The sequence below is a fragment of the Citrus sinensis genome, chromosome 5 (genome assembly GCF_022201045.2).
Source record: "Citrus sinensis cultivar Valencia sweet orange chromosome 5, DVS_A1.0, whole genome shotgun sequence".
In the NCBI taxonomy this organism is placed as follows: Eukaryota; Viridiplantae; Streptophyta; class Magnoliopsida; order Sapindales; family Rutaceae; genus Citrus; species Citrus sinensis.
In genome coordinates this window covers 21,318,720-21,334,295 of record NC_068560.1, presented here as the reverse complement: position 1 = coordinate 21,334,295, position 15,576 = coordinate 21,318,720, and the positions used below count along the sequence as shown (strand labels likewise).

At 31.7% G+C, this 15,576-nt stretch overlaps 1 protein-coding gene, 2 long non-coding RNA genes and 1 pseudogene across 4 annotated transcripts; 2 read left to right on the top strand and 2 right to left on the bottom strand.

Annotated features, from left to right (window-relative positions):
• The first annotated feature begins 52 nt into the window (after positions 1-52).
• Positions 53-1,793, top strand: LOC127902330 (uncharacterized; annotated as a pseudogene).
• A 383-nt stretch (positions 1,794-2,176) lies between these two features.
• Positions 2,177-3,839, bottom strand: LOC127902096 (uncharacterized). Its single transcript, XR_008054575.1, has 2 exons — positions 3,129-3,839; positions 2,177-2,449 (listed from the first exon to the last, which is right to left on the bottom strand). It is a non-coding gene; the product is annotated as an uncharacterized LOC127902096 (long non-coding RNA).
• Positions 3,840-4,290: 451 nt separating this feature from the next.
• LOC102626859 (uncharacterized) lies at positions 4,291-7,513 on the top strand. Of its 2 annotated transcripts, none has more exons than XM_052440561.1 (7): positions 4,291-4,438; positions 5,359-5,509; positions 5,683-5,749; positions 6,145-6,314; positions 6,556-6,844; positions 6,954-7,114; positions 7,212-7,513. In XM_052440561.1, exons 2-7 carry the CDS (start codon positions 5,464-5,466, stop codon positions 7,364-7,366), a joined length of 888 nt encoding a protein of 295 aa, XP_052296521.1. In that variant the 5' UTR covers positions 4,291-4,438; positions 5,359-5,463; the 3' UTR covers positions 7,367-7,513. The 2 variants fall into 2 exon arrangements, with proteins under 2 accessions (XP_052296521.1, XP_052296520.1); XM_052440560.1 differs by having other exon boundaries at positions 5,617-5,749.
• Positions 7,514-12,450: 4,937 nt separating this feature from the next.
• LOC107176184 (uncharacterized) lies at positions 12,451-14,815 on the bottom strand. The gene is made up of 2 exons (XR_008054574.1): positions 14,611-14,815; positions 12,451-12,656 (listed from the first exon to the last, which is right to left on the bottom strand). It is a non-coding gene; the product is annotated as an uncharacterized LOC107176184 (long non-coding RNA).
• Between the last annotated feature and the right edge of the window lie 761 nt (positions 14,816-15,576).

Here is a 15,576-nt window from a genome sequence, read left to right as displayed (position 1 = left end):
GAAGAGAATTGGGTTGCCATTAGGCTATAACAATAACAAAAAAAATACCACAACTCAACCCTCATCCCTAATGTGATCAGGTTTCAAACCTAACTCTTGAACCATAGTCTTTGCTTGATAGTATCATATATTAGTGTATTTATGTTGATTAATTAATTATTGCAGGAAACTTGTTTTATATCCAAGTGGAAATGAGAGCAAGAATGTGAAAGACCACATTTCACTCTACTTAGCAATGGCAGACACAAGTTCACTTACTTTCGGTTGGGAAGTCTATGCAGTTTTTCGTTTGTTTTTACTTGATCAGAACCAAGACAACTACCTGGTAGTTCAAGGTTATATTATATTCTACTTTTGAAATGTTAACCTTGATCATATTTTCCAATGATCTACGTTTGACGATTTTGACGATATCATATCTTTGTAAATTTTATGCAGTGTGATCGTCTGTATTTTACAAATTAAAAACAGTCTAGCTGGTACATATAAAGTTTTACAGAAAATATTGCAGCAGAAACTCGTTCTAGTCTTTTAGTTAAGCAATTGCATAATCGGTGGTCGCTTGTAATGTGATAGATGCCATGGGAAAGGAAAGAAGGTTTAATGGATTGAAGCTTGAATGGTGTTTTGATCAGTTCATCCCGCTTAAAGCTTTCAACGATGCTTCAAATGGATACCTTGTCGAGGATACCTGTGTTTTTGGAGCTGAAGTCTTTGTTAAAGAAAGAAACATAGTCAAATGAGAGTGCCTATCCATGGAAAAATATGCATATAGTTCTAAGTATGTTTGGAAGGTTGAAAACTTTTCAAAGTTGGACAAAGGACGTCAGGAATCACAAGTGTTCAATGCTGGAAATCACAAATGGTATCAAAGATTCAATTTTTTTTTATTTAAATCAGATTATAGATGTAAATACGTTCTTGAATCTTGAGGCAAGGTTTTCGGTGAATGTACAATTGAATTCCATATCATTCTTTTCAGGCAGATAGAGCTCCACCCCATGGGAACCGGCGTTGGTGCTGGTGATCATCTTTCTCTGTTCTTGGCTTTGGGAGATTCCACAGTTGAGTCTGTGAAAGTATATGCAGAGTTCACATTGCGAATCTTGGATCAAGTGGGGGCAAAACATCGATCTTTTCAAGGTAAAATGTCTGTCTTTACATGTAATTAGTAAGTCAGCTTAATTAATTGAAGGCAAATCCAAATAATATTACGAGAATGCTCGTTTTACTCTAGCAGCTAAATACTGGTTCCGTAGACCAAGCGATGGCTGGGGCTGGCCAAGGTTCGTTTCATTGAGTAAGTTAAATGAACCAGAGACTGGGTTTCTAGTGGATAACGTTTGCGTGGTGGTTGCTTCTGGTAATGTTTGTTTGTTTCTTTGTTTGTGAAGCACATTCCTCCAGATTGGAAACGGCTGTGGTGATGGCGATCATCTTTCTCTGTACTTGGCTTTGGGAGATTCCACAGTCGAGGTGATTAAAGAATATATATGCAGAGCATACATTGCGAATCATAGATCAAGTGGGGGCAAAACATAAATCTTTTCGAGGCAAAATGTCTGTGTTTACATGCAATTAGTATTTGAGGCAAATCCAATTAATATAACGAGAATGTTCCCTTTACTCTAGCAGAGAATAAAGACTGGTTCCATACACCAAGCGATAACTGGGGCCGGCCAAGATTCGTTTCATTGAGTGAGTTAGATGAGCCACAGACTGGATTTCTAGTGAATGGCTTTTGCGTGGTGGAAGCTGAGGTCAGTGTGCTTGGAATTTCCGAGCCATTATAACAAGTAATTAATTGTCCTCCAAATGGGTTCTTCTATTGTGTGATGCTGACTGCCTGGCTAATCTAGGAAATTTATTTTAGCTATCAGGAAATTTAGGGCCCGTTTGGTATTGTTTCTAAATTTTTATTTTTTAAGAATAAAAATAAAAATGAAAATGGTGTTTTACAGTTGCTGTATTTCAAATTTAAGTATGCGTTTGGTATCATTTTCTGTATTTAGTATTTCCAAATTGAAAACAGTAATATGCGTTCGGTAATACCTTTTTCAAAAACAGTTTTTACTAAGCATTTTAACTTATAATTATAGTTAGAAAATAATTGTGACAATATTACATACACAAATATACCATAATAATTTAAGCAAAATTATTATAAAAAATTAAATGATGATAAAGTTTTATAATTACCATTAATTAAAAAAAACTTTACATTGTCATTGTTTTTACACTATAATTAAGATATATATTACAACACATGATATAAACAAAATAATTATAAAAAAATATATGGTATACATTATGCATTACGTGTGTAATCGTGCGACACTCGCTGGACATAAATCAATATTAGTAAGTGGCCTACTAGTATCTCCTTCTTCGTTGGTAACCAAATCTTGCTATCCTCACCATCAACATCATGTGGATCCATATCTTGTTACTAGAAAATTAGAAAAAATAACATATATCAAATATTAATGAAATTAAAGAAACTACTTCTAAACACACATAGCTCAAACTTTTGAAATTAATCAAATTCAACATAGCATGAAAACCATTTTACCAATATGTCATAGATTAAAAATTGAACAGTCCAAAATAAAAAATATTCCAATACAACTTCACCAATTCAAATTAATGGCATAAAGAATTTCATGGCATAAACAAAAACAGATATATGTATTCTTCATCCTTAAAACACAAATACAATGCTATTCGGCAATCATCATTTTCCCCAAATATATTTATCTGAAATTACAATTTCCAGCTTGCATTTCGATTCAATGACAGAGAGAGAAAATATTAAAACTCATAATGACCAAGCACACAAAGCAGCAGCATAGCAACAATTAAAGCAGCAGCATAAGACAAATCCCCCAATTCCAGTTCATCGCTCCCTTTTTTTTCATTCCACAAACAAAATCAAAGTGTACCAAAACTATATTTACACGGTTTTGCTTTCAAATCAACACAATTACTCATAATCTAAAACAATTACTCAAAATTATTTTGGCATGAATAGAGGGAATACACAATTAACATGCTTTAAAAAAATCTCTCACATTTATTCAAACAATTACTGAAATAAAAAAAATTTCCTGAAATAAAAAAAAAATTACCAGCAGGCCGGGAGAGATGGAGCAGTTCAGTCGATCAAGCAGGAGCGGCGGTGGCTACACGGAGATGGACACCAGTGGCTATGCTCAAACGGAGCAGCAACGGCCACGACGGAGAGAGAACGACACACCAAAGGACAGCCGCGGTAGAGACGAAGTTGCAGCGGCGGCAGAGAAAGTGTTGTTGGAGGGAGAAAAGGAGAGAGAGAGCTGCTGCCATGACCACATCGAGAAAGATGAGGGGGAGAGAGAAGACTGCTACCGAAGAAAATGATGAGGAGATAAGGAGAGAGAAAGTGTTGTTGGAATAAGAAAAGGAGAAAGCACTGCTGCCGTGACCAGATCGAGAACGATGAGGGGGGGGAGAGGGTTGCTGCCGAAGAGAATGGGTTTTGTTTCTTACTCTATTTTTGAGTTTAGTTTGTAATATTTAGGAAATATGTTAAACACATTTTTATGTTTGTAGTTATAACACTGGATCTGAATTTGTTATTTTGTGATTTGTTTTTTGAATCCATCTCACCGAACATATATTATGAAAACAAAAATGAAAACAATGGATAAAAAACACTACCAAACGGACCCTTATTCTCTTGTGATTTTCTAAAATAACTCTTACATTGTTTATTGTTTATGCTGTCAAGCTAACTTTTTAGTGTGATTTTGGTGTTGTATTTCTCTGCATCTCTTTAAGGAGAAATTCATTATATCCCCTAATCTGTAATTCTTCTCTTCTAAGATTTTGATTTTAAAAAAAGTAGTTGAAACGAAGAAAGTATTAAGTGGGGATGGTTTAGATTAACTCGGGTCAGATATGAGCCCAAACCTTTTTGAAACTGAAAACGGATCTGTTTCAAAAGTAAGTCCAAGTCCCAAATGTATTTTGCATTTGGGTTCAGGAATCCGAACCCAAATATTTTTTTATTTTAAAAGTAAAATATATTTTGAATTCACGCGATTAAAAAATATTTAATTTAATCAAATAATTAAAAAAAATTACTCGACGCGCTTTCCGAATAAGTTTAATCAAATAATAAAAAAAGGCATCAGAAAACTAAAACCCAGACCGAAACCCACCACTCTCAAAACGCTAGACATCGCCACCTCCAAGTCTCCAACGGTCAACGGAGCTTCCCCTTTCCGGCCGTCGCGTCCAACACCAAAAGTCCAAGATTGCGCCGTTAACATCGCTCTACTCTCTAGCCTAAAGACCAAGCATTACCGCAAGCCGCTAACCCTTTCTCGCCGGCGCTCTCATTTCTCACCGGACTCAACCACCCGTCGCCGCCTTCGCTGCCATTTGATCAGTCAAGGTAATTTTAGAAATTAGCGCCTTTGCTTGCGACGAGGTATTCTTTGAAACTTGGTTGAATATTACTAAGTGGTATTATTGTACAAGTTTGTTCAGTGATATTGGATTTGTTATTACGGATATCCTTGATGGATGATCATCAATTCGTTTCGTGTTGAAATAATCTTGTTATTAATTACGGGTATGCTTCATAGCTGAATTCGTTCGTTTGAAATGTTGTTTGGGCTATTAATTTGCTCATTTGTAATTTTTTTTCAAAGCTATGTATGCAAAATAATTAATTTTTTTGAAGGACCCGAATATTCAAAATTATCAATTTTTTAAAAAATAAATAAATGGGATTATCGGGAATATCCCCAGTTAAAGTTTTTCGGTTATGGTACGGAGATTGCTTCCAGCTCGGGTTTGGGGATCATGATCTCTGCCCCGAGCCCGGCCCATTGCCATCCCTAGCAATAAGTGAGCTACTGACAATTATGGCTCTGTTTTGGACTTCAGTACCTTTGAAGAGCTAGCTAGCTGTCTTTGTAGTTGTTGTTTGACATTATATGCTAGGGGGGAAGGTTATGTTCTGTTTTGGTATCATCGCTTCTACATTAACACTTTTCCCATGTTTGAATTTCAATTCATGCCAATTTTTCATCAAACAAAGAGATCTTTTTCATTGTTAATATGCAAGGGGCAAGTAGTCATCATTCTATTTTGGTAAAATTATATTAGAAATTATAATCAGTCAAATTGGTCGTATTTGAGCCGTTTTGTAATTTCAGTTTAGTTAGGATTTAATTTATTTTCTTAATTTTTTAGGATTATAATTAAGTAATTTTTTTTTTGAAAAGATAATTAAGTAAATTTTAAGTTACCTTATCTTAATAAAAAAAAAAGTTACCCTAATAAATAATAGTCCATTTATTTCCCTAGGATCGGTAGCAGAGCCTTGTGCCTTGCCCTCGCCAACAAAAACAGTACCGTCCAGGTAGCGTCTACAGCCTCCGGCTTCAGTTTAATTACCAAAAAAGAAAAAAAATGAACAATTTAACAAAGATGGACAGCGTCTTTGTTGACAAAGATGGTATGTATGTTCAAACCTTTCACGTTCTTTTGGTCAACATTCTTAAAATTTTCAGTTTATTTTATTTATAATCAGTGGGTGTTAATTAAAATTGCTTGAATGTATAGCCATTGCAAGATCCACTTCACATGTACCACCGGCTCATTACATTGTCAAAATAAAATCATTTTCAGTACTTGCGGAAAAAGCAGTTGATGAGAAATACGAATCAGGAGCATTTGAAGCTGGAGGCTACAAGTGGTATATATATACATATATAAATATATATTTTTTTCCTTTATTGCTGTAAATTAAATAACTTATGCCACTACCTTTTCTTTTGTTATTATCGTCAGCATTATTATTATTTCATCTTGATATATAATCAAACAACTCCTCAACTTGTGGGTTGAGTGTCGTTTAGTTCAATTGGGTAAAATCTCTTGTGCTGAAACATGAAATCTGGGGTTCGAACCTACTTTACAAAGATGGGAGAGACTTGGGTTGCCATTAAGCTATAATGATAATAAGAAAAATGCTACAACTCAACCCTCATCCCTAATGTGATCAGGATTCAAACCTAACTCTTGAACCATAGTCTTTGCTTGGTAGTATCATATATTAGTGTATTTATGTTGATCAATTAATTATTGCAGGAAACTTGTACTGTATCCAAATGGAAATAAGAGCAAGAATGTGCAAGACCACATTTCACTCTACTTAGCAGTGGCAGACACAAATTCAGTTACTCTTGGTTGGGAAGTCTATGCAGTTTTTCGTTTATTTTTACTTGATCAGAACCAAGACAACTACTTGGTGGTTCAAGGTTATATTATATTCTACTTTTGAAATGCTAACCTTGATCATTTTTTCCAATGATCTATGTTTGACAATTTTGACGATATCGTATGTTTATAAATTTTATCTAGTGCGATCGTCAGTATTTCACAAATTAAATACAGTCTAGCTGGTACATATAAAGTTTTACAGAAAATATTGCAGCAGAAACTCGTTCTGGTCTTTTAGATAAACAATTGCATAATCGGTGGTCGCTTGTAATGTGATAGATGCCATGGGAAAGGAAAGAAGGTTTAATGGATTGAAGCTTGAATGGGGTTTTGATCAGTTCATCCCGCTTAAAGCTTTCAACGATGCTTCAAATGGATACCTTGTCGAGGATACATGTATTTTTGGAGCTGAAGTCTTTGTTAAAGAAAGAAACATAGTCAAAGGAGAGTGCCTATCCATGGAAAAATATGCATATAGTTCTAAGTATGTTTGGAAGGTTGAAAACTTTTCAAAGTTGGGCGAAGGACGTCAGGAATCGCAAGTGTTCAGTGCTGGAAATCACAAATGGTATCAAAGATTCAATTTCTTTTTTTAAAATCAGATTATAGATGTAAATACATTCTTGGGACAAAGTTTTTAGTGAATGAACAATTAAATTCCATAAAATTCTTTTCAGGAAGATACGGCTCTATCCCATGGGAAATGGCTTCGGTGATGGCGATCATCTTTCTCTGTTCTTGGCTTTGGCAGATTCTGCAGTTGAGGCTGTTAAAGTATATGCAGACTATTCATTGCGAATTTTAGATCAAGTGGGGGAAAAACATAAATCTTTTCAAGGTAAGATGTCTGTCTTTACATGCAATTAGTAAGTCAGCTTAATTAATTGAAGGCAAATCCAAATAATACTACGAGAGTGCTCCTTTTACTCTAACAGGTAAAGCCTGGTTCCTTGCACCAACCTTTGCCTTGGGCTCTCAAAGATTCCTTTCGATGAGTAAGTTAAATGAGCCAGAGACTGGGTTTCTAGTGAATGACGTATGCCTGGTGGAAGCTGAGGTCACTGTGCTTGGAGTTTCCGAGCCATTATAACAAGTAATTAATTGTCCTCCAATTCGGTTCTTCTACTGTGTGATGCTGACTGCCTGGCTAAAGTTGGATATTAATTTCTCTAGTGGTTTTCCAAAATATAGCTTTGTTCTTATGAAATATATATATATAGCTTTGTTGTTTGTTGTTGCTGCTGTCAACTTATTAGTGTAATTTTTGTGCTCTAGTTTTATGCATCTATTAAGGGGTAAGGTTTATTATGTCCTCTAGGATCTAATTCTTCTTTCTTCTAAGATTTTGATTTCCAACAAAAAAATAAATAAATAAATAAAGAGAGAAGTAATTGGTACAAAGAAATCTGGGATGTAAGAGAACTAATAATTCCGCTTACTAAAAGAATGAAAACCAAGTATATAATCATTAGTCCAAGCAACTGAAGGCTGTTAAACCAACGAGTGTGAAGGAAAAACAATAAATAAACAAATAAAGAGGATTACGACCCAGGAACATAGCTAAGCTGCCAATCCATAAATAAGCAATTAGGCAGTGTTTACTTTATGGAGTGGGAGTGTGGAGTGTGGATTTCTCCCACTTCAGTATTTACTTACCTTAAAAAAGGGAGGAGTGGAAGTGGGAATCCGTGGGTCTCACCTAATTTTAGAGTGGGGAGTGGGATTCTCACTCCCATGGGGGGAGGTGGGAGTGGGAATCCACTCCCTCTTCTTCCCATTTTATCCTTATAAAAATAAATAAATAAATAATATTTAATAAAATAAATAATATCATATTTAATAAAATAAATTATATCATATTTATTTTATTAAATTTAATAAAATAAAAATAAATAAATATTATATTTAAATTAATAATATTAAACATTAATTTTAATAAATATTAATTATTTATTTAATTAATAATAATAAATATTTTATTCTAAAAAAATATTAATTTTGTACTATATTATCAATAATAATATTTCATTTGTTTTTCTATTATTAATAATTTTTATTCACATAATTTAAATTTAAATTAATAAAAAATTATGATTTACATAATTAAGAATATTAGTAATTATTATTAATTTATAAATATAATAAAATATTTATTTTATTTTCCAAATATATTTTTATTAATTTTTTAATTACAAATTATAATTCTGTACATAAGGATAAAATTGTAATTTAAAATAATTTACTCTCAATCCAAGACAAAGTAAACAAATAATTAGGATTCTGATTGACAATCCATACTTTCATTTAGTCTAAGTAAACACCCTACTCTCACTCCCACTCCACACTCCTAATCCAAGGATTCCCACTCCTCAGGATTCCCACTCCAATCCAAAAGTAAACGTAGCATTAGTGTAGCCACTTTGGGAGCTTTAGCCAAGTTTGAATCAATATGCTAATGAGCAAATTAAAAATGATCAGATCATCAAAGTTAGCCAAATTATAAATCCAAGCAAGCTGCTGAGATTACTTGTTTCTACCAGAAAATTGGGATCCTGGTTGTACTTTGATCGAATAGAGTGAATTTAATTAACAAATAATCTGATCACATGGAATATTATTATTATTTTTTTAATTTATATACCAAGCTTTATTTATTATTAATTTTTTTTCCTTTGCTGGATTACAATGAATAACAAATTGGTGACCGGGTTTCAAAATTTTGGTGAATCTCAATGGTCACACTAATTCATACTATTCAGATTTTCTTAGTACTGAACTATTGTCTAATATCTTATTGAAGTCACAGTGGTTGCGATACAACAGTTCAGATTCAAGTATTTTACCCTTAAAAAATAATTAGATAAATTCTTCAATTTAATTTTGACATACTACAGTTTAGATTTACATTTTATTAATAAATTTTATGACTTTAGGTGTATGGACTACAAGTCCAAAATTCATAAAAATTCACTAATTAATTTTACGTCCTTTAGTGTATGGACTACAAATCCAAATATTTTACAATTTTGGCCAATCATATAATTTGATGATCTATACATTTTGTAATTTAGAATTCTAAAAATTTTTTATCATAACAATTATATTTTATTGACAAATATCTAATGTCAATTTCAATTTTTTCTCTTGCACCAAGTACCAACATTTATTAAATATTTCTCACTTTCAATATACATGCACAATTGAGATCTTTCAAAATTTCTAATACATATATCTTTGCAAGGACTGAAGATCGGCCTTTTTTAGTATACATGAGCATCTTTTATAGGACAATTTCAATCTCTTTGTTTTTTAGTATCTACCTCTTCAAGAGTATTTAAGATTCATTTATTAGTTGGTATGCCTTTCCAGGGGCAATATATTCAATAATCTAATTATAGATCAAATGTGTTTCTATATACAAACATGGTCTCTTCAGGTGCGCCTAATTATTTTAAAAGATTTTGTCATTTTCCCGAGATTTAAATTATTTTTTACTGTTTGATGTATTACATGCAAGCAGCAAGCTTCAAGTATTTGTGTATTTATTTTGTATCACCATTTCATCCTTCAAGGACATCAACCCATATTAGTGGTAATTTTTTTTTAATTCTCTATGTCAATGAGTTTATCAATTAATTGATCAACAATGCACATTGTACAATAATCCTGTTGAACTTTAAGTTCAAATAAATTAATTCATATAAAAATCAAATGGGGTAGAGGTGATACATGGCATTTATATTGTCCATCAAATATATATATCACTTTGCTCTCCCTAATTTTAGGAGCAGTTTCACAAAAATTATTAAACTTGAACAGCAAAGTTACTAAGCCAAATTAGTGAAGATTTTGGATTTGAATTTCCGGTCCATCATCAATATTGATTCAACTTCATACTAATTACGTTTGTATAATATTCACTTATTGATTTCTTATGATGAGGTCTATAATTGTTATAATTTTGAAAAGTTATTTGAATAATGGTTACATCCATTACTACTTCCACAAAAACAGGAATCTATTAAGGAGATAAATTAACTATGAATTTCTTTTTAATCAAAAAATCATATTTTGTGTTTTAGTAAAATAAAACATAACATCAATCCATATTGACACTCGTGATTTCCTATTGCAGGAGATATTTTTTAGTTTTCAGGAAGATAGTGCTCTATCTCATGGGAAATGGCTGTGGTGATGGCAATCATCTTTCTCTGGTCTTGGCTTTGGTAGATTGCACAGTTGAGGCTGTTAAAGTATATGCAGAGTATTATTCATTGCGAATCTTAGATCAAGTGGGGGAAAAACATATATCTTTTCGAGGTAAGATGTCTGTCTTTACATGTAATTAGTAAGTCAGCTTAGTTAATTGAAGCCAAATCCAACTAATACTACGAGAGTGCTTGCACCAGCCTTTGCCTTGGGCTCTCAAATATTCCTTTCGTTGAGTAAGTTAACTGAGCCAGAGACTGGGTTTCTAGCGAATTACGATTGCGTGGTGGAGGCTGAGGTCACCGTGCTTGGAATTTCCGAGTCATTATAACAAGCAGTTAATTGTCCTCCAATTGGGTTCTTTGATTGTGAGATGCTGACTGCCTTCCAGCCTAATCTAGGAAATTTATTTTAGCTGTCAGAAAATTTATTTCCCTTGTGGTTTTCAAAAGTATAGCTATGTTGTTTATTGTTTATGCTGTAGAAAATTTATTTCTCTTGTGGTTTTCAAAAGTACAGCTATGTTGTTTATTGTTTATGCTGTCCAGTTAACTTTTTAGTGTGATTTTGGTGCTCTAGTTTTATGCATCTCTTAAGGGGTGAGGTTTATTATATCCTCTAGGCTATAATTCTTCTTTCTTCTAAGATTTTGATTTCCCAAAAAAAAAAAAAAAAAAAGAAGTGGTGATTGGTACAAAGAAAATTAGGACGTAAGAGAACTAATAATTCCATTACTAAGAGAATGAAAACCAAGTACAATAAAATCTCAATTAAATTAATATTGATGACGTTGATTAAATAATAATTTTTGTTAGTTTCGACTAGGGGCCAATAAGATAAATTAATAATTTGATATATTAATTGGATAATATTTTTTCAAAAGAAAATTATTTTTCTGTAGGACCTAATTAATAAATAAATTGATAATTAATTAATTTGAAACTAATTACATATGATATGTTTATGATTTTCTTTGTTATACTGGCATAATGCTTTATGCGTTTTTTCGATCATTACTACTTTCTTTACACCTTCCATATTGGAAGCCATTGTTGTATTACGTGTTTTATTAAGAAAAATAAGAGAGAGATTGATTCAATCAGTTGCTTCAAAAAAGTCTCCTTTGATAAGTTACCATCTAATCTTGATCTAACCATGCAATCTAGCTAAAGGATTATCAAGTAATTCACTCACTCACTCAAGATCCTATCGTACAACGTGACATAATCATTAAATTATCTAATTATACTAACTCAAAATCACTAAATTCTCTAATTATAATATCTTTATATTTCATAGAAAATCCTAATATGAATGCAATATTAGTTTTATAAAGATATATTAATAAATTAATTTATTGATATACTAATGTTCGATAAATTAATAAAATTTTTATGGTCCCAATACTATTAATGTACCGAGATTATACTATATATCATTAGCCAAAGTATTTTCCATTTTATTAGTAATATATTGAGCGAAGCAATTGAAGACAATTATTCCACGCACTACTAGAAAGATGGGCTACCATGACAGAGAATTTTTGTCATCCGACCCCCCTTATGACAAAGTTTTTATGTGTCATTGTAGCCCCTACGATAAATCCATAACATTATTTTATCTATCACATCTTCCATGACAATGTATATCTATCACACATATGTCATTAGCCATGCAACGTTGTTTTGCAAGACTTTTTGAAATTAATAGAAAATTTTAGTGGGTAATTTAAATTGTTTTGAATTTGGTGGGCTTCTTCAAAATATGCCATATATTAATGATTTGTATTCTCTGTCATGAGATTTAAGGTTTAAAGAAAAATAAAATTATTATTTTTTATTTTGAAATTATAATAATACTAATTATTATTATTTAAATTCCAGAATTTTGAAATAGAAATAATAAAAATCACATTTTAAAACTTGAATTAACTGAAATAAAAATTACATTCAAATTCATAAAAACTATTAAATACCAAATAACATCATATACTAAAAATTTCAATCACTCGAAACTTCCAACAAATAGCATCATCAAAATACATGATGAATCAAATCCATAATAATATCTCATAAATCCTTTACAATATCTAATCACCAACCCATCCTAGAAAAACAATTAATCCATAAAAAAAATATTGATGGTAAATTCTCAAAAGCCACCAACATCACCTGAAAAACAGATTACATTAAGATGAGTACCAAAAAAATGCAAATTAACATATCGGCCACTTATAGTTAATCAAATTCATAAGGAGTCATCACACACTTCAATAATCAAGAATAATGAAGAATTTCACATATGTAACAAAAACCTATAATTACTAACAACAATCAATGTAACTTCATTTTTGAACTCTTAAATTCCTTGTCTAGAAGCTTTTGACAGCCTTTTAACTGGAATTTCTTGCCTTTCTACCTATGTACCACATATATGCTAATTAGTTAGTATAAAAAGAAAACACGATTTAATATGAGCAGAATACCACAATATTACCTTGTACACTAGCCCAAATCTACCTTCTCCCAGTTTATTGTAACTTGAGAAGTTATCTGTGGCCTTTGCTATACTGGCAGAAACAAATTCCCATAATTCCATATCTTATTTTGCTCCTTCATTATTATAATTTTTCATATGATTCATCTTTGTTAATCCTAAAATTGTAGGAGAATTCCATCATGGATAGTGAATTTATTTAGCTACTAATTAGAAACAATGAATTTTATTTGCAACTAATCCAAATGAATGATATTAGCAAAACGCTTCGAATAACGAGTTTAAAGTCTCCAGAGCTCACCAGAGCTAGTTGGGTGTGTATTTTGAAGATATAATATCCACACAATCTCAACTTGTGTGGTATGGTTACTTATGATCTTTTTCTATATTTATTCCATTAATATTAATGCAAACTATATATATATATATATAATCATGCACATTTGGATTAATATTTTTTGTAACTGTAAGAACAACTAATAAAATTACATAATCAACCCATAAAAAAAACCAACAGCAGTTAAATTCAATAAAAAAAAACTAGCAGTTAAAATAGCAACAACGGTTAAAAAAACAACAACATAAATTAGAGAAATGAAAAGTTTCTTCCAGGACAGAAATCAGAGAAATCAACACATTAGTGCCCATCATAGCAGAGGGCGTCCTAGACAAGTATTTTGCAGTAAACTTATCATACTCATCAAGGAACTAGTAATTTCCACTTTAAAAAGTGAAGAAATTAGATATCTAACTAATCCATAAATTCAGATATCAAAAATCTTGACAATTACATAAAAGTTTTTCTACTACTTATTTAGATTCCAGTTCTTGTTCTGAGATTACCAAAAGTATTAACGCAGATGAAACCAAGTTTCCAGTATAGAGCCACTGTTTAGAACTTCACTTCTCAATTAGTAAAGGCAACAGCCCAATGCTATGCTAGCCTTTCAGTCTGAGAAAGAGATGAGGTTATTCAGATTTTGAAATAATGCTAGTGACATGGGTAGTTTAAGCCAAAACATAATTTTAAAATAATCGATAATTAGTCCAGCATGTTGTCCTTAATCTCTTGAACATGATATTCCTTCTCATCTACTTTTTTCTTCCCAATGCTAAATGAACTTCATCACATGGCCATGATTAATTCAAACAAACAAAATTAATTCAAAGAGAAGTGTATTAACCGAAGATAAAATAAATTAATTCAAAGAAACAAAATTATCACATGGCAATGACTGAGAATAAAATGAAAACTATTTGTGCGTACTTATTTTTTGAATGGGAACAGAGATGAGACTTAGAATCAATTAAATCCAACCCTAAGTTGATTAAAAGAATAATTAATTCAAGCATAACCCTAAAATTATCTAAATTAGAATGAGAGAAGTAAAAAAAATCAAAATTAAAGGAAAAAACATGTCGATACATAACTACTAAACTAATAAGCCAATACAAAACCCTAGATCTAGCAAATAAATCAAAATCAATTGAAAGCTAATGGTTCACCAAAAAATAAACAACATCATAGAATAGCAATCAGATCGATCAAAATAAACGGCGTATAGATCACAGAAAAATCAAATCAAATCAAAAGAATATAATATAAAAAAAAAAAGAGGAAGTAAAGACCTGGCTGAACGTGTGCGTGTTGTTCATCGGCAAGTAGTAGCAGCAGCAGATCGAAGAGTAAGGATGAAGACAGATAAGAATCAAGACGTTTGGAAACTAAGAAAATATTGAGAGAAAATGAGAAGATTCTGGAAATTTGTTTTCTACTTCATTCATCAAAAATTACAAAAGAAACTGTACAGAGTTTGCTTTATATACTCACGTATCTACACAACTAATTTTGCTTAGCTAACTAAACATGCTAAACATGCTTAATAGCTACTATAACAAAACTAAAACTAATATTCACGTGTACAAGAAACTATATAACCACCGGGTGCCAGCTGGCATGCCAAGTCATCAACTTGTAACTATGAACTGCAACTGTTACAATCCTCTGCTTTGCCGACCATTTTGCTCAAATGAGCTTCCTTAACAAAGACGAAGACGAAGACGAAGAGTGGCAATTTGTTGTCGGCAAGCAGCGCAGTAGAGGACCAAATTTTTTGTCAGCAGCGTGATTTAGAAATTAGGGTTTGTCATTTGAAGTCAAAGGAGAGTCTACCACTTATGGTTTTTTTTTTTTTTGTGGTTTTAAGATACATTGTTGTTCTATGCCTAAATTAATCCATTCAAAACTCACCGTTTCATTAAATATTAATATGCTATCATGTGTATGTGATAGATAAATAAGTTATTACAAATCTATCATGTTTCTATGATCTATAAAAATTCTATCACGAATCTATCATATTTTTGTGATAAATAATTCATTTTTAAGTATCTCACAAGAAATCTGTTATAGTAGCCTATTTTTATTTTTTTAGTAGTGACGAGTGTAAAGTGCCGCCACGGAGAGGAGTAAAACAAATTCTAAAGTCAATGGAAAAAATCAAAAAGTCAAAAAGTAAAAGAACCAAGGATTGACGACCCACGTCACATGATTTTAGTATGGTTGGTAGTATCATTTTTTATAAATTTCTGAGA

What these genes read in the sequence shown, in the direction of transcription:
- LOC102626859 (XM_052440560.1), top strand. Translation starts at nt 5,464, where the DNA reads ATGAACAATTTAACAAAGATGGACAGCGTCTTTGTTGACAAAGATG. An exon ending in GAAGCTGGAGGCTACAAGTG is followed by an intron (nt 5,750 to 6,144) that starts GTATATATATAC and finishes TAATTATTGCAG; the next exon opens with GAAACTTGTACTGTATCCAA. An exon ending in AGTGCTGGAAATCACAAATG is followed by an intron (nt 6,845 to 6,953) that starts GTATCAAAGATT and finishes AATTCTTTTCAG; the next exon opens with GAAGATACGGCTCTATCCCA.